Source organism: Lepus europaeus, chromosome 14 (assembly GCF_033115175.1).
Source record: "Lepus europaeus isolate LE1 chromosome 14, mLepTim1.pri, whole genome shotgun sequence".
NCBI lineage: Eukaryota > Metazoa > Chordata > Mammalia > Lagomorpha > Leporidae > Lepus > Lepus europaeus.
The window spans coordinates 1,919,148-1,945,648 of NC_084840.1; the positions used below are offsets into that span (position 1 = coordinate 1,919,148).

The 26,501-nt window shown below is 63.5% G+C and overlaps 1 protein-coding gene across 2 annotated transcripts in view; it reads left to right on the forward strand.

Moving 5' to 3' along the window:
- TSEN15 (tRNA splicing endonuclease subunit 15) overlaps positions 1–25,244 on the forward strand; it is a 30,443-nt gene extending 5,199 nt beyond the window's left edge. The window contains exons 4-5 of one of the 2 annotated variants that reach the window (XM_062211491.1): positions 5,283–5,424; positions 5,834–7,452. In XM_062211491.1, coding sequence (XP_062067475.1) covers positions 5,283–5,424; positions 5,834–5,854 — 163 coding nt within the window. In that variant the 3' untranslated portion in view covers positions 5,855–7,452. Of the gene's footprint in view, positions 1–5,282; positions 5,425–5,833; positions 7,453–24,009 lie in introns of those variants that run through there. The other variant, XM_062211492.1, reaches the window with a different exon arrangement.
- The last annotated feature ends 1,257 nt before the right edge of the window (positions 25,245–26,501 follow it).

The window sequence follows — 26,501 nt, forward strand, 5'->3', positions numbered from 1 at the left end:
ACTTTTCTGTGGGTGAGCCTGCGGGTGAGCAGGGCTCCTGGCACCGTGCGCGCTGGGAGAGCCGTGCTTTCTCACGGGCCGCCTTGAAGAGGGCACAGGGCAGGTGCCCTGTCCTGTGGGTCGACGTGAGTCGTAACTTAGACCCCCGATGCGGTCTGTTTCCACAGGATTTGAAGTTGACATAAGACACCTTCAGCTTGTCCTGTGCAGGCCTCCAGTTACAGAAGAGCGGTGCTGGGATTTGGAAGGCGTTTTCCTAGCGTCCGCTCGGGGCTGCCGGTGGGGCTGCAGGGTTTGCTCCGCTGCCGACAAGGAGCGAGCGTGGAGCAGCGCTGTCCACAGTGCGCGGAGCTGCTGTGGGGACAGGAGCTGCCTGCGCACCAGGGCCTGTTCCTGTGTGCAGGTTACTGTTGAGACATCTTTCGTGGGGGCTCAGTTTTTTCCTTTGAGATACAACTCAGTTGAAAAGTTGAACTTCCTCTTAATAAATAGGTCCCATTTTTCGTATGTAGATTTGCATTAATTTTTATTTGAAAGAGAGAGAGTGTTCTTCCATCCTCTGGTTCACTCCCCAAATGGCCACAGTGATGGGGACTGAGCTAGGCCAAAGCCAGGAGCTTCATCTGTGTCTCCCACATGAGTGGCATGGGCTCAAGTACTTGAACCGTCTTCCCAGGCACGTGGGAGGGAGCTGGGTTGGAAGTAGAACAGCTGGGGCTCCGACTGGCGCTCGTGTGGGCTGCCGGTGTCACAGTCTTACCTGCTGTGCCATAGCACTGGCCGCTGTTCCGTGGTTTCCGGTTAAGATCCAAGGTGTAATGTTAGAACTTGAGACTGTAGGGGCCGGCACTGTGGCATGGTGGTTAAAGCAGCTGCCTGTGGTGCCAGCACTGGTTCGAGTCCCAGCTGCTCCACTTCTGATCCAGCTCTCTGCTAACGTGCCTGGGAAGCAGCGGAAGGTGGCCCAGTGCTTGGGCCCTGCACCCACCAAGGAGACCCAGAAGACGCTCCTGTCTTAAGATTCGGCCAGCTCTGGTCCTCTTGTGGCCCTTTGGGGAGTGAACCAGCAGATAGATTTTTCTCTGTCTCCCCCATGCTCCCCATAACTCTGACTTTCGAATAAATAAATCTTTAAAAAAGAATTGAGACCGTAGTGTGGTGGTGGCACTGGCCCACTGTTGCTGGCGTCTCTGCTGTCATGCGGGATTTGCCCATAGAGCTTGGGGCCCCTGCTGCTGTCAGTGTCACTGCAGACGTTGGGGGCCGACGACGGCAGGAGCTGCTCAGCATCCTTCCGAGGGTGCAGGGGAGGGGACGGCTCTGTGCTGAGCCCCTGTCGGAGACAGGCGGGGACACCTCCCAGGGAAGGTGATGGCTCTGTGCTGAGCCCCTGTCCGAGACAGGCAGGAGGCCTCCCAGGCCAGGAGGGGCTCGGGGCAGGGCCCCAGCTCCAGTGCGCAGACGGGAGCGCAGAGGTGGGAACTTCCATTGCGCTCCTGACAGTGCCCCCCCCCCCCTTCTCAGCTCTGGGTAATTTCCACGCCGTACGGGTTCCCACAGGGTGTCTGAGGTTAGTCTAAAAATACTGTGCTATTTATACCAAACAAGGGTCAATGGAGAATGAAAAAGAAGCAGAGGTGGAAATTTCTATCCTGAATTTCAGGACGTGGGCTCGAATCCCCATCTCCTAACCTCGGGCAGAAACCACACGTGTGCACACCCTCTGATGCAGACAGTGTCCACCTTGAGAAGCAGAGGACGCGGGAAAGCTAGCCTAATGGGGTTTTCCTCCTTGTCTGTGTCCTGCCTTCAGTCTGTCGGGGCTGTGCAGAGACGCTCACCTGCCGTGTGGCACCAGCGGCCTCAGGTCGCCACCTCCGAGGTGAGGTGCTGCACCCTGACGAGGGTTAGAGCCGTTCCAGTGGAAGCCAACCCCGGTCTGTTTCTTCCTCTTCTTTTTTTTTAAGATTAATTTATGTATTTGGAAGGCAGAGTTACAGAGACGGAGAGAGAGAAAGAGAAATCTTCCATCTTCCATCGGTTTACCCCCCAAATGGCCTCAGTGGCCATTGCTGGGCCAATCCGAAGCCAGGAGCCAGGAGCTTCTTCCCAGTCTCCCTTACGGGTGCAGGGGCACGAGCACTTGGGCCATCTTCCACAGCTTCCCCAGGGCATCAGCAGGGAGCTGGGTTGAAAGTGGAGCAGCTGGGACTCAAACCGGCGCCCATATGGGATGCCAGCACTGCAGGTGGCGGCTTTACCAGCTACACCAGAGCACCAGCCCCAAGTCTACTTCTTCTTTTCCATTAGTGTAGAAAAAGTTAATTCAAGATGCATAGCCTATAAAAATTGATCTTTTGGACTCTTCATTTATGTATTTCTTTTAAAAATTTATTTGAAAGGCAGACACACACAGATCTTTCCTCCACTGATTGACCCTCCCCAGACAGGTGCCCACGGCAGCCAGGGCTGGGCCAGCCCAAGGCCAGGAGCTGTGAACTCCGTCTGGATGTCTCATGAGGTGGCTGGCCCAAGTGTTGGAGCCGTCACCTGCGGCCTCCCAGGGTGCCTCAGCAGAAGCAGAGCTCGGGCGCGGAGCTGGGACTCAGCCCAGCACCTTCTGTGGGTGCAGGTGTCCCGAGGCCTCAGCCTGCAGATGCCCACTGCTGACTGTTCAATTGTTTGTTTTCCACTCTGAAAGGAGAATTTGCAGGTGACGTGCGTGGAGGGCGCCCGTCAGTGCCTGTCGCTGCAGGCCATGAACTTCCTGCCTTACCTGGTGTGGGACGCAGCCATCCCAGGGGGCTCCCCTGCTAGTCCTGACGCCGGCCCTGTGTGACAGTCTGAACCCAGAGGCTGAGGCAGCAAGGAGGGCCCGCCAGAGAGGGGGTGAAGAAACAGACTACCAGAAACCTTCTACGTGTCCGTGAGATAGGCCCAGATACCTGTGTCTCCCTCTCTCCCCTAGAACAGATGGCAGAGTGCCCAGACGGTGATGTGGCGCCACGTCCCACACCGGGCTTCCCACACGCAGCCCCAGATGGCAGCAGCAGGACTGGAGCAGCTCCTCTGTCACTAGAGCTAGGGTAGCACTAATCCGAGACAAATTAACACTCACCACCAAGAGACTCAGAAACCGGTAGTAGGAAAGCAAGGAAAATGAAAGTGGTGCATTGGAAGATCTGTGTTGACTGCGAGCGGGGAGGTGAGGGGGCATCCACAGAGCGTGACGGAGGGAGAGCCGAGGGCAGCCCCAGGCAACCCCGGGCGTCAGCGTGAGCGGGTCCACCTCCCAGCCCGGCACGGTGGGCACACTGCGTGAGACAGGACCCATGGCATGCTGTCTGCAGCAGACACTGGGACCCAGGTCTCCTGTACCCCTCTGTCCTGCGGTGTCAGCCCCATGACCCAGACACAGGCTGGCGGGTCCTCGGGTCTCCGTACCCCTCTGTCCTGCGGTGCCAGCCCCATGACCCAGACACAGGCTGGCGGGTCCTCGGGTCTCCGTACCCCTCTGTCCTGCGGTGCCAGCCCCATGACCCAGACACAGGCTGGCGGGTTCTCGGGTCTCCGTACCCCTCTGTCCTGCGGTGCCAGCCCCATGACCCAGACACAGGCTGGCGGGTTCTCGGGTCTCCGTACCCCTCTGTCCTGCGGTGCCAGCCCCATGACCCAGACACAGGCTGGCGGGTCCTCGGGTCTCCGTACCCCTCTGTCCTGCGGTGCCAGCCCCATGACCCAGACACAGGCTGGCGGGTCCTCGGGTCTCCGTACCCCTCTGTTCTGCGGTGCCAGCCCCATGACCCAGACACAGGCTGGCGGGTCCTCGGGTCTCCGTACCCCTCTGTCCTGCGGTGCCAGCTCCATGAATGTTAAACGCTGCCGATGCTGTTAGAGGCCTCAGATTGGTTGGTGCGTTTTTTTCTCTCTGTGCTTCAGGTTGGTTTCCTCCACCGGTTGGCAGGTCTGCTAGTGCTTTCTTCAGCCACATGCAGTCCACCGTTGAACTGCTCAGTCCTTAAACTAGCATGTCAGAATGCCCGCTTTCTTTAGAATTTCCCTTTGCAGCCGACGTGTCTGTCTTGCACTCTCGACCGATCTGTTGCCTCCACGCTGTAGCATAGTTATAAGTTATTTGAGTGTCTTTAGCTGTGAAGGTCAGCATCGGAGTTTTTCAGCTTCTGTTTTCAGGTCTTAGATCGCCTGGTACTCTGGTTTCCGGTCCATTTCAGTGCCTCCTCCCACTGCCCACTGCGTGTCTTGAGAGACTGGGGATGGTGCCACTTCCTGCCCCAGGGACCCCCATCCTGGGCCCATATCCTCACCCCAAGCAGTCAGGCCAGGCTGAGTGCAGCTTCCGATCCTGAGTTCTCTTCCGGTTTCAGAAACATAGGGAAGGGAGCCAGGCCCCTCGCTCAGCAGGCTTGGTGACTGGAGCCCCTTCCCTCGCTGTTCGGGCTGGTGCTGGGAGACCTGGGGAGGGGGAGGGCTTGGCATCCCTGTGGGTGGCAGCTCCTGGGTGGGGGTTGTCCTCGTGGGCCCTGGCCAGGCTTAGCTGTCGCCCTCGGGTGGAAGTGCCTCTGGTACTCTCTGGGTCCCTGCAGGGGCTCCTCTCTCCTAGAGACTTCTCTGCTTGAAGTCACTTTGTGTTTGCATCTCCTTCATGGTGATACCTTGAAGTTACCCGGCGTTGCCTTGGTTACGGCGTGGTGGTGTCTGAAGCTCTTCCCTGTCCCAGCTGAAGTGGCGCTTCCTCCCACTTTGACTTTTGAGCCAGTAGTTCCGGGGGAGCTTTCTCATGGCCTAGAGTGGGGTCCCCAAAGCTTTCCTGAAAAGGCCGGAAGGGGGCAGCCAGGCCCTGTGGACCAGAGGCCAAGCCGGGCTGTGGCGGAGGCTCCGGTGTACAGCCCCGGGGGAGGACTGGGGGCCTGCGGGGCAGTGGGTGTCGTGCAGCGGTTAAAAGTCAGTGTGAACCACGTGTCACACGTCGGGGAGATGGTCCTTATGGCGGTGCTGTTTCTCCAAGGCTGAATACCACGTTGACGCAAAGAGCACCCGTAAGAGCGCGTTGGGAACCAGGCGTGGGAACGCCGGGTCCTTAGCTGGGTTTCGTGCCCTGAACCCGACTGTCCTGTGCTGGGAGGAGAGGGCTGGGGGCCGTGGCGACCCTGCCTCACGGGATGCCGGGACACGGGTGCTGCCACGCTGCCCAGGCGAGGGAGCGGCAGGTCGCTGGTGATCCCAGCGGGGTGACTGACTGCTCCGTGTGTGTCTGCTCCCAGGATCAGGGAGATCTTGCAGGCGTCTCGGAAGCTGCGAGGGGATCCAGAGTTGCCGATGTCCTTTACCTTGGCCATCGTGGAGGCCGACTCGACGATCGTCTATTACAGACTGACGGATGGGTTCACGCTGCCGGACCCCCAGGTCAGTGTGAGCTGACTGACAGCGCAGTGAGGAGGGACCAGCCGTTCAGAGACCCCACCCCCTCTGCCACCTGGGCATCCAGGGCAGCGGCGTGGTTCTCGCGTCGGAAGTCCGGAGCAGGGTGTTCCCGCTTACTGTGGCTTGGTGGTTCCCACGCTCCGGGGAATGTCCTCGCGTCCCAAGCATTTCCCAAGGTCGGGGGTGGCTGAGCTGGGCCGTGTTCCCGGGAGAACGCCTCTAGGAGCTGCTGCGTGGCGGGGCGTGGCGGGGCGGGGCGTGGCGACAGGAGCTCTGATTCTTGACAGACTGCTGGCTGTCGGGAGAATCACGTTCGCCGCTCTGCGTTTGCTTCCGAGCTGGGGACTCGCTGCGAGAGGCCCGCGCCGACCCCTCTGGTTTTGTGTTGCAGATCGTCCCCCTCAGGAGATGACGCCCGTGCTCCCGACGCAAGACCGGCGAGACCCGTCGGCTGCTTCCTCTTGGACCTCCGACAGCCGGTCCCCAGGCCGGGTTTGGTGTTGGGGAGTTGGAGTAGTTCTGGAGACTCAGCAGGGACAGTGGCCCACGTCTGCGTGCAGCGCCCGCCAGGCTGTTCTCAGGCCGGCGCCTGTGGAGACGGCGCCTGTCCGTGCTTCCGGCAGTGGGGTGGAAGGCGTTCTAAACCCCGACCCTGCAGTCTGCTGCTGTCTGGCCGTCATCCCTCCTAGAGGGAAAGACCCTCGCCCTGGTTCTCCCAAGCAGTGCCTGCTGCTCGCCTCTGGCCAACTGAGCTGGACGTGCCCCCACGCAGAGAGCGGGTTTGCGGCTGGACCCACAGGCTGGGGCGCTCCCGCCTGGGCACACAGCCTCCCACCTGTCCTTGCCACTGCCCTGTTGTCAGCTGGAGCAGCCCAGGGAGGGGGAGAGGTGGGCTAGCCTCAGCAATGTCACATTGCCGGGGAGGTGGAGAGGTGGGGCTAGCCTTAGCAATGTTACGGAGGTGGGCTAGCCTTAGCGATGTCACAGAGGTAGGGCTAGCCTTAGCAGTGTCACGGAGGTGGACTAGTCTTAGCAATGTTGCAGAGGTGGGGCTAGCCTTAACGATGTCGTGGAGGTGGGGCTAGCCTTAGCAATGTCATGGAGGTGGGCTAGCCTTAGCAATGTCACGGAGGTGGGCTAGCCTTAGTGATGTCACAGAGGTGGGGCTAGCCTTAGCAATGTCGTGGACGTGGGGCTAGCCTTAGTGATGTCACGGAGGTGGGCTAGCCTTAGCGATGTCACGGAGGTGGGGCTAGCCTTAGCAATGTCGCGGAGGTGGGGCTAGCCTTAGCAATGTCATGGAGGTGGGCTAGCCTTAGCAATGTCACGGAGGTGGGCTAGCCTTAGCAATGTCACGGAGGTGGGGCTAGCCTTAGCAATGTCACAGAGGTGGGGCTAGCCTTAGCGATGTCATGGAGGTGGGCTAGCCTTAGCGATGTCACAGAGGTGGGGCTAGCCTTAGCAATGTTGCAGAGGTGGGCTAGCCTTATTAGCAGTGTCGTGTTGCCAGGCCGCCAGGCCACTCGGTTCCAGCCCGTGTAAGGCGGCGGCACAGGAACACTCGGGTCCTGGGTGGCCACTGTAGTGGCTCAGGTCGTGAGCCGCTTGCAGACAAGGGCAGGAGCAGCGGCTCCCTTGGAAATCCAGGAAGAGCACGTCGTAGGCCGTGCAGGCTGTGTGACTCCGGGCACTGCCGCCGTGGCATGGAGGCAGCCGCAGTAGCCAGGCACGGCCGCGGTCCCCTAGAACGTCACTCCGGTGGGCGTGGTCTCCCCCCTCCTTCCCCCGGTCTGCAGGCAGGTGCGTGTGAAGGGCGAATGTGCTCGCCGACAGCGGTAAGCGCCTATGAAAACGTGGGGGGGGGGGTGCTCCACGAAGTGAGAACCAAGGCTCGGGGGCGCCACAGGCGATGGTGCTGCAGACACGTGGCGCCAGTGAGGCACAGCGCTGGCCGTGGGGTGCGGGGGGTGGGTCCCCTTTCCTCGATGTTTCAGTCTCTTTGTACTACGTTTATAATAAAAACTCTGAAGTGTCTGAAGGCTGCGGTACGTACTGCTGCAGAATGCGGACAAGTGCACGGTTCAGACCTGCTGGTCTCGGTGAAGGGCCTGGCGGCGCTAGTCCTGTCTCCCGCATGAGGCTGGCGCCTTCACGCACGGCTGTGGCTTTCCCAGAGCCTGCGGGAGGAGTCTCAGCAGGTCGCCTGGCAGCCCCCCTTGCCACGCTCCCTGGGCTGCTAGCACGGTGCGTGAGGTCCCTGGGCGACTGCTCCTGGGATCAGCAGGGACACCACTGACTGGTGTGACGCCTCTTTGGCTTGGCGCCCGTCCTGACTCCTCTGTGATGGTTTTGAAGTTCTCTCTCTCTCTCTCTCTCTCTTTCTCTCTCTCTCTTTCTCTTTAAGATTAATTTATTTGTAAGGCAGTGAGAGATCTTGCATCTGCAGGTTCACTCCCCAGTGGCTGCAGCGGCCAGGGCTGGGTTAGACTTGGCCAAAGCCAGAAGCCTGGAACTCCATCGGTCTCCCACAGGGCTGGCAGGGGCTCAGCCACGGGGCCGTCCGCTGCGCTTCCTCAGGCGTGTTACTGGGAGGAAGTGGACACAGCTCCTGGGGGCGTCTCTCCCCGCCCCGGCTTCCTGCCCGCTGGCATAGGAACGCGCCCAGCAGATCCTCCGTGAATGAGCCGGAGCTCCTGGTCGCCCTGTCCCGTCGCACAAAGGCACCTTCTGTCTCAGCAAACTGAAAGGCGCCTTTGGACACCAGAGGGCACTGCCGGCTCGGCCTTCGCAGGCTCCCGGGCCCCTCAGCTGGGTGCTCGTGGGAAGTAGCACAAAGGAAAACAGGAGTTGTGTGTGCCTCTAAGATTACCCACGTTAGCTATGTGGCTCGATTCATGCTTTGCTAAAATGTAGAACTGTGTTTGAAGTGGAAGCCTGCTGTGCTGGGGGAGGGGAGGTTCTCTCTTCTGGGCTGTGGTTTTGCTCACATCCATGTGAATTATGCATTCCACTTCCCCTTGCGAAAGCCTCACTGAGCGACTGGCTTTAGGATCAGCTCACCCAGAAACACGGGCTGACACCCGCCCTGTGCTGTGGGGGGGCCTCTCCCTGGGAGCAGATGAGGGAGGGCGCCTGGGGGTCTTGCGGGGAGGGGCCTCTCCCTGGGAGCAGAAGAGGGAGGGCGCCCGGGGTGTTGTGGGGCTGATGCCCGCCCTGTGCTGTGGGAGGGGCCTCTCCCTGGGAGCAGACAAGCGGGAGGGTCCCCGGGGTGTTGTGGGGCTGATGCCCGCCCTGTGCTGTGGGGGGGCCTCTCCCTGGGAGCAGATGAGGGAGGGCGCCCTGGGGTCTTGTGGGGCTGATGCCCACCCTGTGCTGTGGGGGAGCCTCTCCCTGGGAGCAGATGAGGGAGGGCACCTGGGGGTGTTGTGGGGAGGGGCCTCTCCCTGGGAGCAGAAGAGGGAGTGTTCCTGGGGTGTTGTGGGGCTGACGCCGCTCTGTGCTGGGGGGGGGGGGGCTCTCCCAGGGAGCAGAGAAGAGGGAGGGCGCCTGGGGGTCTTGTGGGGCTGACACCCTCCCTGTGCTGTGGGGGGGCCTCTCCCTGGGAGCAGATGAGGGAGGGCGCCTGGGGGTCTTGTGGGGAGGGGCCTCTCCCTGGGAGCAGAAGAGGGAGGGTTCCTGGGGTGTTGTGGGGCTGACACCGCTCTGTGCTGGGGGGGGGGGCTCTCCCAGGGAGCAGAGAAGAGGGAGGGCGCCTGGGGGTCTTGTGGGGCTGACACCCTCCCTGTGCTGTGGGGGGGCCTCTCCCTGGGAGCAGATGAGGGAGGGCGCCTGGGGGTCTTGTGGGGAGGGGCCTCTCCCAGGGAGCAGAGAAGAGGGAGGGCGCCCGGGGTGTTGTGGGGCTGACGCCCGCCCTGTGCTATGGGGGGGGCCTCTCCCTGGGTGCAGACAAGCAGGAGGGTGCCCGGGGGTCTCGGTGCCATCCTTTGGAGCCCCGACGGTGCCCTCTGCTGGGGTGGCTTTGGGGGTGCTGAGAACCCCACATTCTGCGGCTCCACACTGACTCCAGGGTGCCTCCCAGGTCCCTAACCTTGGTCTCTCCCCAGGACCCGGGGCTGCGGTGGCCTCACCCAGAGCCCGGATCCACGCAGTCCGTGCCACGTGTGGGTTTTGTTCTTCAGCTGAAGCGGCTTATGCTTTTGGAAGCCTGGAGCCAATGATGAAGCAGACCGCCCAGTGCCCCGTCTCCCGGGTGTTTCCGTGCAGGATTCCCGCCGGGGCACTTTGCACCGCCACCCCGGCGGGGCCTGCGTCCGTGGCGCCCGGCCGTCCACGCAGAGGCCCTGTGGTCACTGTTTTGCCTCCACCGTTTACCTGTGCAGAGTAACGCGCCGAGCCCTGAGCACTGAGGGGCTCTCGCTTCCCAGCACCCCTCCTGCAGCCGAATCCGCTGAGTGACCCTGCAATGAGAGCGGCTGTGCTCACGCAGGAGGGCGCTGGGAATCACGTCGGACGGGTAGCATCACGTCCAGACGATTCTGGGAGTTTTCCCCAGACCCACATAAGCGAAATCAGAGATGAGCCTCTGAGGCCTCAGGGTGAGGAGGGCGGTAATGGGCGTCCTGCTCTGTCCGTTGTCTGCAGACATTCCCGGGGTTAGTCTTAGCTCGGGCGGGGGGACTTACCCAGCACGGCTGCCCCGCTCTGTCTGGAGCGGGGTGGGAAGCTTGTCTGCCGGCGCTGTTTGGGTATTTATAGCATCACTCGCGGCCACACAGAACCACTGCCCTACCAGTTTGCCTGCTGTGTTGACCGAGCTTTGAGTCCTGCCGGCGCTCCTTGGCAGGGGCAGACCAGGCGATCCCCCGGGCCTCAGTGTGAGGGCGTGCGCTGCGCTGATCCGAAGCCAGGAGCCAGGTGCTTCTCCTGGTCTCCCATGGGGTGCAGGGCCCAAGCACTTGGGCCATCCTCCACTGCCTTCCCGGGCCATAGCAGAGAGCTGGCCTGGAAGAGGGACAACCGGGACAGAATCCGGCGCCCAGACCAGGACTAGAACCCGGGGTGCCGGTGCCACAGGCAGAGGATTAGCCTAGTGAGCCGCGGTGCCGGCCCATGCATAGTTTTGTCATAGCGTGCTTTCCAGTTTGTCTTACTTGAGAGGAGAGAGACAGAGAGCTCCCTTCTGTGCGACTCCTGAACTCCCTGAGTGGGACTGAGCCAGGCTTGGGGCCGGGAGCCAGGAGCTCCCCCCAGTCTTCCATGTGGGCGGCAGCACCCCGGCTCCTGAGCTGTCACCACGGCCTCTAGGGTCTGTGTTAGCGGGATCTGGGGTGAGGAGCCCAGGCGCTCTGATGGGGTGAGGGGGCTCTGGCTGCTGGCCGAATGCCCAACCCCATGGACTTCTGAGGGTGCCGCACTCTGTCCCATGGCCCCTGTGTGGTTTCCACAGTGAGGAAGCTCAGGCCACACGCCTGGTCACGTCGGCCTCCACCCCAGCTTCCCGTCGCTTCCTGCCAGGACCCGAGTGGGCAGAACAGCCGCAGGGCCCCGGGAGGGGCAGAGGGCCAGGGGCCCACAACGCCCTGCGTTGTGCTGAGAGAGTTCTCTGGTTTAAATCCCAAGACCCAAAAGGCAGTGCCCGCGTCACATTTTCCCTGGAAATTCACTCACCCCTGGTCAGACCCTCCTGGCCCCCCTGGGCCCAGCGGCTGTCCAGTGCCCTCGGGGGCTGCCATCGAGTGCCTCCAGTGCTGGAGCAGGCCCTGCGCTGGCCGGAATCAGCGGCTCGAGTGGCCTTTCTCTCTCCACTGTTAGCCCTGAAGCTGGCCGAGCCTGGTGGGCAGCTCGCTAACTCCCGGGTGTGTGAAACACACACAGATCTGCCGACAGCCCAGGCAGGAGGAGGAGGAGGGCCGAGGAGGAGGAGGGCTGAGGATCAGGGTCTCAGCGCAGGCCAGCGAGGAAGCAGGCCCGCGTGTGGCACCGGGGAGCAGGGGGCGTGCAGCAGAGGTGCAGGGCCATCAGCCGCTGTGGGCGGCAGTGCAGGACCTGGCCTGTCTTGGCAGCTGCTTCGTCTGGGAGGCCCTGGACGAGACAGAGCCTGGCGGCGTGGGGGCCGCCTGCAGCCAGTGGCCAGAACGGGTCTCTGCTTAGGTACAGAAGCGCCTGCCCTGTGTTCACGGCGTCCTGGGGCCAGTGAGGCAGGGACCCCCGAGCCTGTCTGTCCGAAACGCCCAGCCATGGGGCGCGGAGCGCGAGGGAGCAGGTTTGGGGGGCCACCCCAGCCAGGTGTGTCCAACCCACTTGATTTCTGAGTGTGTCTAAGAGAGAAGCGTAGGCGGAGTGGGAGGGGTGGGGAACGTGGAGGCCTCTGGTGGGCACGGCGGGGGCTTCGTGGCCTGGGCGGTGACTGGGAAGGGCTCTGGGGCTGCACCGAGTGCCCCGTGGGAGCCGCCAGCGTGGGCCCCACCGTGGTGTCTTCCGTCCCCTGTTGTCCTCTGCTCTGCCATCCAGCCCCGGCTGCCCAGGGCTGTGAGAAGCAGACCCTGCGGGATGCCAGCCAGGGACCAGCCAGGGGCGGGGTCTGTCACAACCACCCTGCACTGAGCTGCCCGCCCACGGGGTGGTGAGCAGTGTGGGGGTGAAGCAGAGGGGGTTGGGAGGGTGCAGTGCGAGCCTACAGGAACTGGGGGTCTGCGTGGCGGAGCCCTGGGGACCAGGGCCGAGCATGTGGGGACAGGCCGTGGCTGTGCTGGGGAGGTGGTGCCAGGGCCCTGGTGCTCACGGAGTGAGCTCCAGATGCGTGTCTGAAGCCTCCGCCCTCCCCCTCCCCCTCTGTGTCACCCCAGGTCCTCCCAAAGCCATGTTCCGGGCTGGGGGGAGGTCTGAAATCCTGCCGGGGGTCTTCTCGGTGAATGCGCACCCACATCCCCCAGCTCTCTGCTCTGCCGGGCTTCCCCGCGGGCAGAGGTGGCCGTGAGCACCCACGGTGGGAAAAGGAGGCTCACGCCAGGTCTGGATGGGCACCGGGAGCCACGCAGTGGCCCTGGTCTCAGCGCTGTGCCGCCGCCTTGCCGCCTCGCCGCCTGCCCTCGGGGGCCCCTCCTTTGTTTACAGAAGCGGCGGCTACAGTGCCCGTCTCCTGTTGTACCATGCACTGGAGGGTTTCCGTAAGCGTGTACCATCACGTAACCACCGTCGCCCTGAGGCTGCTCTCTGCCTGTCTGCTCTCACGTCTGCTCTGACCCCGGTCTGTTTTCCGAGTCCATGGCTTTGCCCCCAGGGACCTTGCCTATAAACAGAGCCCCCGCACGGGCTTCCCGGTGGGCCCCTCCCCGCCACGCCGTGTCTCGGGGCTGGTCCGGTTCCCTGCAGGCACAGGCTGTGTGGTCTCTGCCCCGTCACCGGTTGATGGACATCTGCGTTCCCAGTTCGGGGCGACTATAAATAACGCTTCTGTGGGTGTTGTGTGGGCATCTGGCGTGGGCCCTGCGTCCACGGCCAGAGCGGAGGTGCTGGTCTGTCTGCCACATGGCTGATTTCCGATCTCCCCGCGTCCTCACCAGCACCGGTACCGCGTGACTTTGGGGTCCTAGCGGCTGTCGGGGGGTGGCTGCATCTCACAGATGACAGCCCCGTTCTCACGGGTCTGAGCCGCGGCCCCCGTCTCTGGTGCGGTGTTCATCCAGGTCTGATGGCCACGTTTAAGCCGGGCGGTGTGTCTTCTTACTGAACACGCAGTCATTTCTGTGTTCCACCTCCAAGTCCCGTGTCAGACGTGTGATCCGCAGTCTCTCCCAGATGGGCCTTCCGTCTCCATTGTCCTGAGCTTCTCTTTGAAAGGCGAGAGTTTAAAGTAGACAAAATTTACTGAGATATGTGATAAAGCCCGCTGTGTCCTCTGTGGGCCGTGAGTTTGGAATGCTGACCGCGTTGCATCTCAGCACCACGCACACCGTGGGAGCCTTCGCCGAGCTCATGGACGGTGCGTCTCATGGAAAACTCTGCCTGGATCCCGCACGTTTTCCCAGCAGAATAACTTTGGCTTTGAACTGCATTTCCCGCAAGCCCTCTGCCCAGCCCTCACGCCCCGCGAAGGGCCATCCCTGGCGTCCCAGAGGGGCTCAGTGCTTGAGGCCAGGGGAACCGCAGGCATCGCACAAACCGTGCTGCGGGCGCCGGCAGCTTCCTGCCAATGAAATGATTTCCTCCGGGCTCCATGTTTGTAGCAGCGTCTTCATTTCCGTGCGCTCGGCTCAGCGGCGAGTTCCTGTCCGAGACTGCTGTTTCACGTGGTTCACCCCTGCACTCATCCACACACGTGACGTGCCCACCGCGTGCGTCCCCAGCCCGGACACCAAACCCCGGGAAGCTTGCTGGAGACGTCGGGCCCACCACACCCCGGCTCTGGCAGGCCCAGGGAGACTCTGGGACCCGTATTGCTATCGGTTCTGTCTGTGATGCTGACGCCACACAGAGTCCTAGGACTGTGGGTCTCTGAACACATTCAGTGAGGAGGCCAAACACAGCAAGTGTCTGAGGGGCCGGAAGTGCGCGCAGGCAGGCCACAGCGCGGCCGCCGCATCGTCCCGCCGTCCAGCACCGTCGCTGCGGCTCCCCTCCATGACGGACTTCTTTTGTCGCGTCTTTAAAGCCCGCACAATGTGATTTACTTCCGTTAATACTGCAGAGACGTTGATGGCCTTAGGAATGATCCTAGAACGTTGTAGCCCCGATACCACCGTCTCCGGGCACAGGGCTCTCTGGGCGGAAGGGAGGCGTGTGGGGGCTGCTCCTTAGTGGTGTTCTCTCCTGGGTCCTTGGGGAACCCGGCTCTGCGGCCCCGTCACTGCTCTGGGCTCACACGGCACTCAGGTGTGTACGTGGCTTCTGCCTGAACCCAAGGCTGTGAGGCTCGCGCTGAGGGCAATGGCTTTTTTTTTTTTTTTAAAGAATTATTTATTTGAAAGAATTACAGAGAGAATTAGAGCCAGAGAGAGAGGTCTTCCATCTGCTGGTTCACTCCCCAAATGACCGCAAAGGCCAGAGCTGAGCCAATCCAAAGCCAAGAACCAGGAGCCTCTTTGGGTCTCCCATGCGGGTGCAGGGGCCCAAGCACTTGGGCCATCTTCTGCTTTCCCAGGCTGTAGCAGCGAGCTGGATCAGAAGTGGAGCAGCCGGGACTCGAACCAGCGGCCGTATGAGATGCTGGCACTGCAGGCTGGGGCTTTAACCCGCTCTTCCACAGCGCCGGTCCCACGGCTTTGTTTCTAACAGTAATTGGTGTTTTCCCCCATAAAAGGAGACACTCATTCTCCAGACCTTCAGAGAGGGGCAGAGGGGCCGCACTGCTGTTGTGGGGACGCTGGGGCAGTCTGACTCCAAGGCTCGACGAGACCAGAAGCAGCCAGTTCTCAGGCCCAAGCTGGGGACGGCTGAGTGGGGTGCAGGGCGTCTGGGAAAGAGCTGGACATTCCTGGAGCTCCTCCTCAAAACGCAGGGAGTGTGCCGGGCGCCGGCTGCTCGCCTGAGGGCCTGTGGTCCTCTCCTTGCCCTCCCTCTCTCGCCTCTACACACAGAAACTACATTTCCCAGGCTCCTTTGCATTATGTGTGGTCAGGTGACCGAGTACCAGCCAATGGGGTGTGAGTGGAAGTGCCGGATGCCACCCCTAGACTTGACCCACTGGCCGGTCCCCCTCATCCAGTTTCACAGTCCACAGCCTTGGTTACCCACGATGAGCCACAATCCAGAAATATCTCATGGAAAATTCCAGAAATAATAAGACATGTTGAGAGCCCACAGTCCCAGAACTTACTGCAGCAGGTTGTACAGCTGCTCTGTTTTGCTCGTGTTTCTTGTTCGTCTCTTCTGTGACCACTGTACAGACTAACTTGATCGCGGGGTGCAGGTGTAGGAAAAGACCCAGGCTGTGTAGTGTCAGGGACATACTGCCCACAGAGGGGAGGACTAGACCCTCCCCCGCGCTTGTCCCCGGCCTTCTCCACCTGCTCCTTGATGGTGGCGCATGGGGACGTGGACGCCCCTGCTGAAGACAGGGCCGCCGTCAGCCAGGCCCGTGAGTAGCTGCGCAGGCAGAGGAGCTTCCCCACGGCCCGTGCCATGGACTGAACCCAGGAGGAAGTGGCAGCGGTGGGGTTTGTAGTAGCAGCAGGTGCAAGCTGGAGGGAGCCGACTGGCAGGCGTGCCTGGTGTTCCTGGGCCTGACCCTCGCAGGGCCCTGCTTGCCGGTGTGCAGAGAGCAACAGCAGAGCCTCCCCTGGGACCCCGGGATACCGTTGCCTGGGAAACCTGATCGACGCTCTGACTTCTCCCTCTGACTGCAAGGTGCCGGGCGCGGCTGTCAGAGCACCCCGTGCTGCAAGAACAACGCGGACGCCATCGCCCTGCCAGCTTCCAGACGCCACAGTCCCAGCGCCACACGGAGCAATAAGCATGCAGACATCCTGGCTCCGAGCTGTGGGAGCCATGACGTCGCACTGCAGGGGCCGGAGGCAGCCACCGAGGGCAGGGCAGCCGCAGAGCCGGCCCCCGGGCCCCCGCGGGGCCCCCGTGCATGGCCACGGGCGGCAGGCTCCTCACCAGCGTCAGAGAAAGCCTCCAGGCCCTCCAGGTGCTTCCCGGCGTGGAAGTCGGACAGCCAGCTCCGCCTCGCTGCAGTCCCAGGTCCTTCCCAGCCGTGAGGACCGCGCCTGAGCGCCCCTGGACGCTGTCCCCCACCCAACCTCAGTGAGCGGGAGCGGAACCCCCACTGCACTCCATCTTTGTTTTAAGATTTATTTATTTATTTTTGAAAAGCAGAATTAGGGAGAGAGGGAGAGACAGAGAGAGAGATCTTCCATTCTGTGGTTCAGTCCCCAAGTGATCAGGAGCTCCATCGGGGTCTCCCATGTGGGTGCAGGGGCCCAAGCACCTGGGCCACCCCCCACTGCTTTCCCTGGTGTACTAGCGGGGAGCTGGATTGGGAGCTGAGCAGCTGGGACTCGAACCAGTGCCCACATGGGGCACCGGGATGCTGGTGTCTACCTGCTACGCCACAGTGCAAGCACCCTGGACTTGATCTTCAATTTCTGCCTCATTTTGATCTAGAACTTTCCCCCAGCCCCCCTCCCCTGCCCGGCCGTCCCTGCTCAGTGCCAGGCCTGTGGCCTCCCCCCACAGTGTGGTTTCTGTCCTCGTCCCCACTGTGCGCGTGGGAAACTGGGGCTCTGGGGGGCTGAGGATGGCAGGAGAAGGGGCAAGAGCAGGCTGGGTCCCAGCACCCTGAGCCCCGGCTGGCGCCCCTCCCCCACCCAGCGCGGCCTTGCCCCCGGGGGAGGAGTCTCCACCAGCGGACTCCATGGCCACACCCTCTTCTTGCCAGCCCCTGTGGGACATGGGGCATGCTGGCCTCCTGGGGGCCTCGCTCCCCTGCATTCTACAGTTGTCCCCATGCACTGCCAGCCCTGGGAAGCCAGCATCTATGAGAGGGGCCACGGCGCAGCCCATCTGGCCGCGGCTGTGTTTAGCCGCATCTATTTTAGGTCTCGCTGCCCTGTGCCAGTGCGGCTGCTGCACTGCCCGCCCTGGGAGGCCGAGGGCGCGGCAAGGACTTCTGGGTTTATGTTCAGTGCTGAGAGGGATGATGGAACAGGGTCACCCAAGTGCCAGTCTCTGGGGCCACAGGACATGGCTCCACGGTCGCCGAGGGCAGTGCTTGGGGGTGGGCAGTCTGAAAGGCCTGGGCTCTCAGCACCCAGAGGCAGTGTCAGGGCACCCTAGCCATCCCAAAATCTCCATGCAGCCTCTGGCAGCCAGGCCAGCCCAGCCCTGGGAGGAGGGGGCGTCCCTGTGCCAGGGTCAGCATCCACTTTTCTCCCAGGCAAAGTACCCTGCGGAAGGGGCTGCTAATGCCCTTTGCATTCCAGGAGTGGAGGCCGGGCCGCCCTGTGAGGCCAAGAGTGGAGGCCAGGCCGCCCTGTGAGCCCGGGAGTGGAGGCCGGGCCGCCCTGTGAGCCGGGAGTGGAGGCCGGGCCGCCCTGTGAGCCCGGGAGTGGAGGCCGGGACGCCCTGTGAGGCCAAGAGTGGAGGCCGGGACGCCCTGTGAGCCCGGGAGTGGAGGCCAGGCCGGCCTGTGAGCGCGGGAGTGGAGGCCGGGCCGGCCTGCGAGCGCGGGAGTGGAGGCCGGGCCGCCCTGTGAGCGCGGGAGTGGAGGCCGGGCCGCCCTGTGAGCGCGGGAGTGGAGGCCGGGCCGCCCTGTGAGCGCGGGAGTGGAGGCCGGGCCGCCCTGTGAGCCCGGGAGTGGAGGCCGGGCCTCCCTGTGAGCCCGGGAGTGGAGGCCGGGCCGCCCTGTGAGCGCGGGAGTGGAGGCCGGGCCTCCCTGTGAGCCCGGGAGTGGAGGCCGGGCCGCCCTGTGAGCGCGGGAGTGGAGGCCGGGCCGCCCTGTGAGCGCGGGAGTGGAGGCCGGGCCGCCCTGTGAGCGCGGGAGTGGAGGCCGGGCCGGCCTGTGAGCGCGGGAGTGGAGGCCGGGCCGCCCTGTGAGCCCGGGAGTGGAGGCCGGGCCGCCCTGTGAGTCCGGGAGTGGAGGCCGGGCCGCCCTGTGAGGCCAAGAGTGGAGGCCGGGACGCCCTGTGAGCCCGGGAGTGGAGGCCGGGCCGCCCTGTGAGCCCGGGAGTGGAGGCCGGGCCGCCCTGTGAGGCCAAGAGTGGAGGCCGGGACGCCCTGTGAGCGCGGGAGTGGAGGCCGGGACGCCCTGTGAGCCCGGGAGTGGAGGCCGGGCCGCCCTGTGAGTCCGGGAGTGGAGGCCGGGCCGCCCTGTGAGCCCGGGAGTGGAGGCCGGGCCACTCTGTGAGGCCAGGCCGCTCTGTGAGGCCAGAGTTGGCCCCCGGGTCTCGGCCCTGCTTCCCACCCGTTCAGGGTGGGTTTGCCAACCCCAGCTGAAAACACTTTTTTTGGGCATATGTCTGTCTGGTTTTCCAGACTCGATGCTCACCTGCCTTTGAGGAGCTCTGGCCGAGGGTGTGGCCCCTGTGGGCCCTGGCAGGTTGGTCCAGCGACAGCTCAGTGAGGTACTGGGGCTCCCAAGTGTGGGTCGAAGCAGGCAGGAGCTGTGTCCCCAGAGGGAGAGGCCCCCAAGAAGGAGACAACCATGAAGTCACCAGGCTTTAGAAGTCACAGAATGTCACAGCACAGCCCCTAGAGCCACAGCGCGGCCCCCAGAGTCACAGCACGGCCCCCAGAGTCACAGCACAGCCCCCAGAGTCACAGCATGGCCCCCAGAGTCACAGGCGGCCCCCAGAGTCACAGCATGGCCCCCAGAGTCACAGGCGGCCCCCAGAGCCACAGCACGGCCCCCAGAGCCACAGGCGGCCCCCAGAGCCACAGCACGGCCCCCAGAGCCACAGCACGGCCCCAAGAGTCACAGGCAACCCCCAGAGTCACAGCACGGCCCCCAGAGCCACAGTGCGGCCCCCAGAGTCACAGCACGGCCCCCAGAGCCACAGCACGGCCCCCAGAGTCACAGCATGGCCCCCAGAGTCACAGGCGGCCCCCAGAGCCACAGCACGGCCCCCAGAGCCATAGCACGGCCCCCAGAGCCACAGGCGGCCCCCAGAGCCACAGCACAGCCCCAAGAGTCACAGGCAACCCCCAGAGTCACAGCACGGCCCCCAGAGCCACAGCACGGCCCCCAGAGCCACAGCATGGCCCCCAGAGTCACATGCAGCCCCCAGAGCCATAGCATGGCCCCCAGAGCCACAGGCGGCCAGCACAGATGCAGGGCAGCATGGGTGCAGGGGCATGGACCCCTCCCAGTGGCCAGCAGAGCCAGGTCAATACATAAGGTGGGCAGGTGGTGTGGGAGATGCATCCTGACGACACGTGGATGACTCGTGATGGACAGGTGGTGTGGGAGACGTCTCCTGATGACACGTGATGGGCAGGTAGGTAGATGGGCAGGGAGATGCATCATGGACCCTTGGATGACAGGCCAGACTCCCGGGTGATGCCGGTCTGGAGGAAGGACTTGGATTTGGAAGGAGCTGGGGTGGCGACGGAGCTCGTGTGTGGGCACTGAGGCAGCTGAGGAGTGGGGAACCAAGACTCCAGCAGTTCCTTCCCGTGTTGAAAGAGTGTTTGTGGGGTACGGGGCAGGTGCAGTAGTCAGCAAGAGAAAGTGCTGGCCTCCATGTGGTCACAATGTGATTACAGTGTGGTTACCGTGTGGTAACAGTGTGGCTACCATGTGGTTACCGTGTGGTAACAGTGTGGCTACCATGTGGTTACCGTGTGGTAACAGTGTGGCTACCATGTGGTTACCGTGTGGTAACAGTGTGGTTACCATGTGGCAATCATGTGGTTACAGAGTGGTTATCGTGTGGTTACCACTATCGTGTGGCTCTCTTGTGGTTACTTTGTGGCACCATGTGGTTAAGGTGTGGTTACCATGTGGTGACCATGTGACCACCAACTGGATGCAATGTGGTTACCACGTGGCCAGCATGTGGTTAAGATGTGGTTATCGTGTGGTTTTCATGTGGTTACCATGTGGCCACCAGTTGGATACAGTGTGGTTACCGTGTGGCTTCTATGTGCAGGGAGACCACGAGGAGGCCCCCACACAGATCAGGGAGGGGACAGGTGAGCTGGGGGAGGGGTGTGAAGCATCTGAGCAGGGCTGAGGAGGGGCTGTGAGGCCTACAGACACCTGGGGGGCTGTCCCAGCGTGGCAGCCCGTGTGCATGGCCTGGCGAGGAGCAGGGCTTGTGCAGTGACCACTGCTCGGCTGGGGGCAGAATCCCCGGGAAGAGCTCTCCTGTTCTGAGCAGGCGCCGCTGTCCTCTAGATGCAAGTGGCCACGTACCCGTGGGGCAGAGCCGCCAAACCCAGTGCCAGATGGCGTCTCTGACAGGCGAGGAGCCCTCCCCTCCCTCCCATAGCGCCCGTGCCTTCCTGCCGCAGCAGAGTAACCGTGGCAACCGAGGGGGCGCTGGTGCCGGCCTGCACCCTGCGGCCGCCTTCCCGTGTGGGGTGCGGCTGCGTGCTCCCAGATTCCACAAAAGCTTTGGCATCGGCTTGGTTTTCACCGAGACTCCTTCATAACCTGCCCACCGGCGAGTTCATGGTCAGTGTTCGTCCCGAGTTCCTGTAGCCAAACCCTGCCTGTGTGTGCCACCTGCCGCCACAGCAGACACCACCAAGCCCCGGGGCATCAGGCGTCCGGCGCAGGCCCCCCCTGCGGGCGGTGGCAGGACCACGGCTCCTGCCTGAGGCTCAGGTGCCTGTCCCAGCTGATGGCCGCCGCCCCGGTGCCCGAGGCCGCCTGCCTCCCTCAGCTCCCGGCCCTCTGCACCACCAGAGCCCCGTCTCTGCCTCCTCTCTCTGACCGCGGGGCCCCCGTCTCTGCCTCCTCTCTCTGACCGCGGGGCCCCCGTCTCTGCCTCCTCTCTCAGACCGCGGGGCCCCCGTCTCTGCCTCCTCTCTCTGACCAGAGGAAAGTTTTCTGCCTCTGAGGATTCCTGTGGTTGGAGCGGGTCCACCTGGGTAACCAGGGTCTCTCTCCCCCCTCAGGGTCCTTGGCCTGCGTCCCATCTGCAAACCGCTTTACCACACAGGGGAGCAGCAGCGGCTTGCAGGGCCTGGGCACGGGCGTCTGTGGGGAGAGTCAGGACTCTGCCTGCGGCCGCCCAGCTCCACAAGCCACTGTGAGGGCTCATGGGACGTGGTTACTGAGCGCTGCTCCGGGAGCATCCGGGGCTGAGGTCCAGGCAGGGAGGACTCTGGGTGCCGCTGAGGGATACGGCTGGGCCGAGACGGCTCCAGTGAGCAGCGTGCTTTCGGCGACCGGCCGCCCCTTCCTGCCCGAGTGCCCTTGTGAGCCGGTCAGGCAGCCTGGGAAGCGGACTCACTGGGTGGCGGGGTTCATCTGGGGACCCACTCTGGTGCCCCGATGGGTCCAGGCGCCTGCCTGCAGGGGTGCTGAGCCACGGGCCCGGCTGCCCCTGCTCTGGAAGTTGCCTGACCCTGAAGGAGCTGCCTCAGTGGCTGGTGTCCCCCATCACCCCGGCCCCAACGCGAACCACACACTCAGATACATGCATACACCCCACAGACATGCACACAGGCAAGCACACCACACACGTGCACACACCACATGTACATGTACCCCACATGTATGCACACACCCCAGACACACATATAAGTAAGCACACCACACACATGCACACACCACGTGTACACATACCCCACATGTATGCACATACTCCAGACACACATATAAGTAAGCACACCACATACATGTATGCACCACACGTGCACACCCCCACAGAAAGTCTGTGAGATCCTTGAGCCCCCGAGTCCTCAGTGGACCAAACGTGGACTGCGGAGGCCACATCCTCACTCCGCTGGTCCCGTGGCCACCGTGCCCCTTCCCCCTCCAAGTCTCTCCTGGATCAGTCGATCCATCCGTGTCTGTGTCCTCAGAAGCCTGCATCAGGGGTGTTCCCGCCGGCTCCCCACCCAGAGTCCTGGCCGTGGAGCCAGGCAGGCCAAGGAACGCCGGCAGGGCCCCTCCCACGCAGGCGGCACACTCAGTGGAAGAAGTGCGTTTGCTAGCGTGGGAGGGAATTCGCTGCGTGATCCTGAAGACGTGGACATGAAGGGAGGGCTGCGAATGACACTGCCCGGTGGAAGCTATTCCCGCCCTGGGGCAGCAACGGCAGGGAGGTGGCCACCGGGGCCCCCGGGGCCAGAGGGTCTGCCCCCAGCACCCTTCCCCCTGTGGACGCTGGCCTGAGTGGGCCCGAGGAGGACGGGCACACAGAGACCTGAGCCAGAGCCTGTTCCCCAGGCAAGGGCTGCAGCCACTCCGCCCCGAGGCCGCCTGCCCCATCCCCAGAGCCGGTGTTTCCCGGGACCGCCTGTGGGTGCTCTCTGTCACCCGGTCTGGGGTGTGCTGGGAGTGGTCAGCGCTCCAGGCTTGGCCTGGGGCCTCGAGGCAGGGAGCTGGCGGTCCCTCGGGCCACAGTGCTGGGTGTGTTTCACCTGTTTTTCTGGAACATTCCCCAGGGGCCCTCATCGTGCACGTCAGTGATTTCACTCCCTTCCCCTGAGTTCCTGCTCTCTGAATTCCTTTCCTGGAATCATCTCCACACACGTGCCTTGTGCTGGGGAGCGCAGCCTGAGATGGGGTGGGGGAGTGGGCGGAGCCACCTGGGGGTGCAGGGGCGGGGTGATGGGACCCCACACACGTGACTTGTGCTGGGGAGCGCAGCCTGAGACAGGGTGGGGGGAGGGGAAGTGGGCAGAGCCACCTGGGGATGCAGGGGCGGGGTGATGGGCGGGGCTGGAATGGGCGGTGACTTTTCCCTGGGTAATGACTGTGATTCCTGTGGGCACCAGCGCCGGACAAGCCGCCCGCGTCTTTCCTGATTGAGCTTGATGCCCACGTGTGGGTGCTGTCTGGGTGAGGGGAGCTGTTTGTTGCAGGTGCTTGTGAGCGGCCAGGGCCAGGGTCATTTGCACTGATAAAGTTCAAGGTGAGGACAGGTGCATCACCTGGGCTGATCACCAGCTAACAGAGTCAGGCAGATCCCACGTGTCAATCAAAGTTTCTCATGTTGCATTTTAGTAATTGGTCTATTAATTAGTACTAGTTGTCTCTTTTAGCCAGTCCTATCATTGTTTTCTTTTGATAACAGCATTTATGACCAGAAAGGTAAATAATAGAGAATGATACAGCATTTCAAATGGAACTTAACAAAGACATACTGGTGACTTATGAATCTGACGTGCTGACATGTTCGGGGGCTCCAGAAGTGAGGGAACTGGAGACAAGCTGAAGGAGGGGCGGGTGATGTGGCGCAGTGGGCCACGCCGCCACGTGGGCGCCCACATCCCATATGACAGTGCCGGGTTCGAGTCCCGCCTGCCGTCCAGAAGGGAGCATCGTCACAGACACCAGGAAGCAGGATTTTCCCTCACTGGAAGGGGCGGGTGCTGCGCCCACTCCAACGGCACCACAGCTCCGCCTCTGTCCCTGGTCAGGCAGCGGCTCATGGAGCGTGGGGGCGGGGACAGGCCTGTCAGGAGCCGGGCGTCCCCTGTATAGGAGGGTGCTCCCCGCTCTTGTCTCACTTGTTGGGGGAGAACACGGAAGGGCCCCTCCCGGCCCGCTGCAGGCTCACGGCTCTGCGGCTGCCGTTGGGTGGCACCCAGCACCGGCCACTGCCCTGCGCTCTAGGGCAGTGAGGGCGCTCTCCCGGGTCTGCAGGGCCCACAGCGCCGGCCGAGCCCACCCAGGCTGGGAGACGAGGGCCGTCCTGCCGCTGCCCTTTGCCCCCTGGGGCCGGCGCTGGGCCAGCCTCCCAGCCATAGCTGGACGTGCAGCACCGCAAGCCTGGTGACCACTCCCTGCCCTGGGCTCCATCTGTCTCTGTCCCCGTGGGAGGCCAGAGCTGAGTCACTGCTGCGGTGCCCAGCCCCGCCCCCGGACGCCGGCCTGGGAGCGCGCTCAGAAGCCGTGATAAAACCGCAGTGCATTGACTGGTGCTGTCTTGTCTGATCTCTACACAGGGAGGTGTTTTTATCCCGTTCAGAAGACGAGAAAGCTCAAAGATGTCAGACAATTGCCAAGGCGGTGGCAGGGGCTGGGCCATGACAGCCGAGGGGTCCAAGGCCCGCGCGGCCCGGCCTACGGCTGGACCCGCTACTGAGGAGAGCACCCATCGCCTGTCAAGACAGCAGGGCAGGGCCATGAGGAGCCGAGGGGTCCAAGGCCCGCACGGCCCGGCCTACGGCTGGACCCGCTACTGAGGAGAGCACCCATCGCCTGTCAAGACAGCAGGGCAGGGCCGGACGAGTGTGGTGGTGGCACCCAGGGCGGTCAGACACGGAGGGTGCGGGTTCCCGCTGCAGTCAGGAGACGCCGGCAGGCACGGGTCCTGGGCGTCAGGGCCTCGTCTGGGAGAAGGGGCTGAGGGCCTGGCTGTAGTTTGTCCTCACCATGACCCTCTGTCCTGGCACCGTCCCCCTGGGAAAGTCGGTGACCCGGCCCGGGGTGGCGGGGTGGGATTGATTGCTCTTTACATCCTGGGATCGCGTGTGCCCTCTAGGGAGGCAGTGCTGACAGCGGGACGGCTCCGGGGCAGGAGCTCCGGGTCTGCTGGTTCCTGGCAGCAGGGGGCGTGGCCTGCGATCGGCCCCCTCGCTGTGAGGTGTCAACACCTGGGGCTGCAGGCGGGAGAGGCCGGGGCAGGACAATGGACGCTCTGCCCTCTGTCCCCAGCTGCAGCAGCCACCCACGCCCCCCAGGGCCCCCTGTGATCACATCACCCCCCAAGGATGGCAAGGGGCTGCCAAGGGTGGGCTTCCTGCCCGTCGCTCCCCTCTGTCCGGACAGCTGAGCTCTCGTCTGAGTTAGGCAGCCTGAGGGGCTCCTCCGGGGAGAGGGCTCAGCGCAGGGCACCGAGCTCGGAGCAGCTCGGAAGGCCACACGTGAGCCGCCCAGTGGGGCCCGAGCAGCCGTGGGTGGGTGGGCGCCCACTCTGAGCTCTGCAGCTCCGGAGAGCAGATCCCGTGGGGGGGCAGGCATCTCCCCAGGGCAGGGGACACCCCCAAACCCTGGCCTAGCTCTGGATCCTGGGTGCTCTGTTCGCCCAGGGAGAAGCATTGCTGTTGTTTAATGGGAAGACTTGACCCGGCTCGAAAAGTCAGGGGGTCTCTCGCATGGCTCGGGCTCTCTGATTCCCTGCTCAGATCGCACGCCTGGGCTCCGCTGCCCGGCCTCATGGGGCTTGGAGTGGGGCAAGGCCTCCCCCTAGGCCGCGGTCTCATCACGCCCCAGCCTCGGGCCCGGGCTTTCTGGGCACCGACCCCAGAGCGCAGCAGGCGCCTGCAGGCCGGGAAGGGGCCCGGGGGCGTGAAGATTGCCCTGTGGCTTCCACCTGTCTGCCTCCGACCTTCAGCACATGAGCACATGCAGAGGCTGTGAGAGGCGCCGTGGCCCCAGGGCCTCACGCACCCTGGTCTCAGCCTGGCTCCCAGGAGGAGGAGGGCACAGCCGAGAGCCCCTGGACCGAAGCAGGTGCCCCCCGCCCCCGCCCCCGCCCTGGACAGTTTCCTTCCTGTGGGGAGAGGGCAGAACTGGCAGCCACGCTCACCCACCGCGCCCGGGACTCCTACGTCCCCACTTGAGCCCCCACGGCTCTCGGTTGGGGTTGTCTTCTTCATCACGGGCGGTCGTCCTCTTAGAAATCCGGTGTCCTGGTGCTGCACGGTCCATTCCTCGGCCCACCCCTCAGCGTGCGACCCTGACGGCCTGGCCAGGCGTGGGCGGTGCCAGGCAGCTCTGAGTCGTGCGTGCTCACAGGCCCCTCTCTGGCTTCTCTGCTGGGATGCGGGGAGGGGCTTGGTCAGTGAGACAGGGGAGAGCAGGGGCAGCAGCTGCCCCGGCCTTACACTGGACCCTCGGGGCGTCTGACAGCCTCAGAGGCCCGAGCCGCCCTCTGCCTGCCCTGTGCTTGCACTGGGAACGTCCAAGCCGTCTGACCGTGGGACACAGAGTGGAACCCCAGGCCCGGGGCCTTCGTAGCTCAGTATCCAGGGTGATTCTGGGCCTGAGGTCTGTTCCCACCTCAGGTCAGCCTTGCGGACCTCAGGGGCTTTTGCCCACCTGGGAGTGGACGGTGCCCTATGAGCTGCTGGCGTGCTTGGAGAGCCAGGGACCTGTGCGAGTGCCCGGTGCTCCCTCCTCTTAGGGGACGCTGGTGTGCAGGTACTTCTCGGGCTGAACCTTGGCAATGCTGGGGCTCCCTGCCCTGGCCCCGTGCCGCGCCTTCCTCTCCCCCGGCCTGGGCAGTCTCATCCCATCTGCGCGAGGCCTGCATCCTCCTGGAGTCGGCCAGCACCCTGCTGATCTGTGGGCTCTGGTCCTGGGGGCGTCCCCTTGGAGGGTGCAACCTGGGCTCTGTCGCCCCAGCTGCCCTCTGCTGGCCATACGTGGGTACTGCAGCTACCGGGGTCCCCTTTGCCCCCAGTGGCTCCTCCTCTTTAAGAATTCGGTGCCA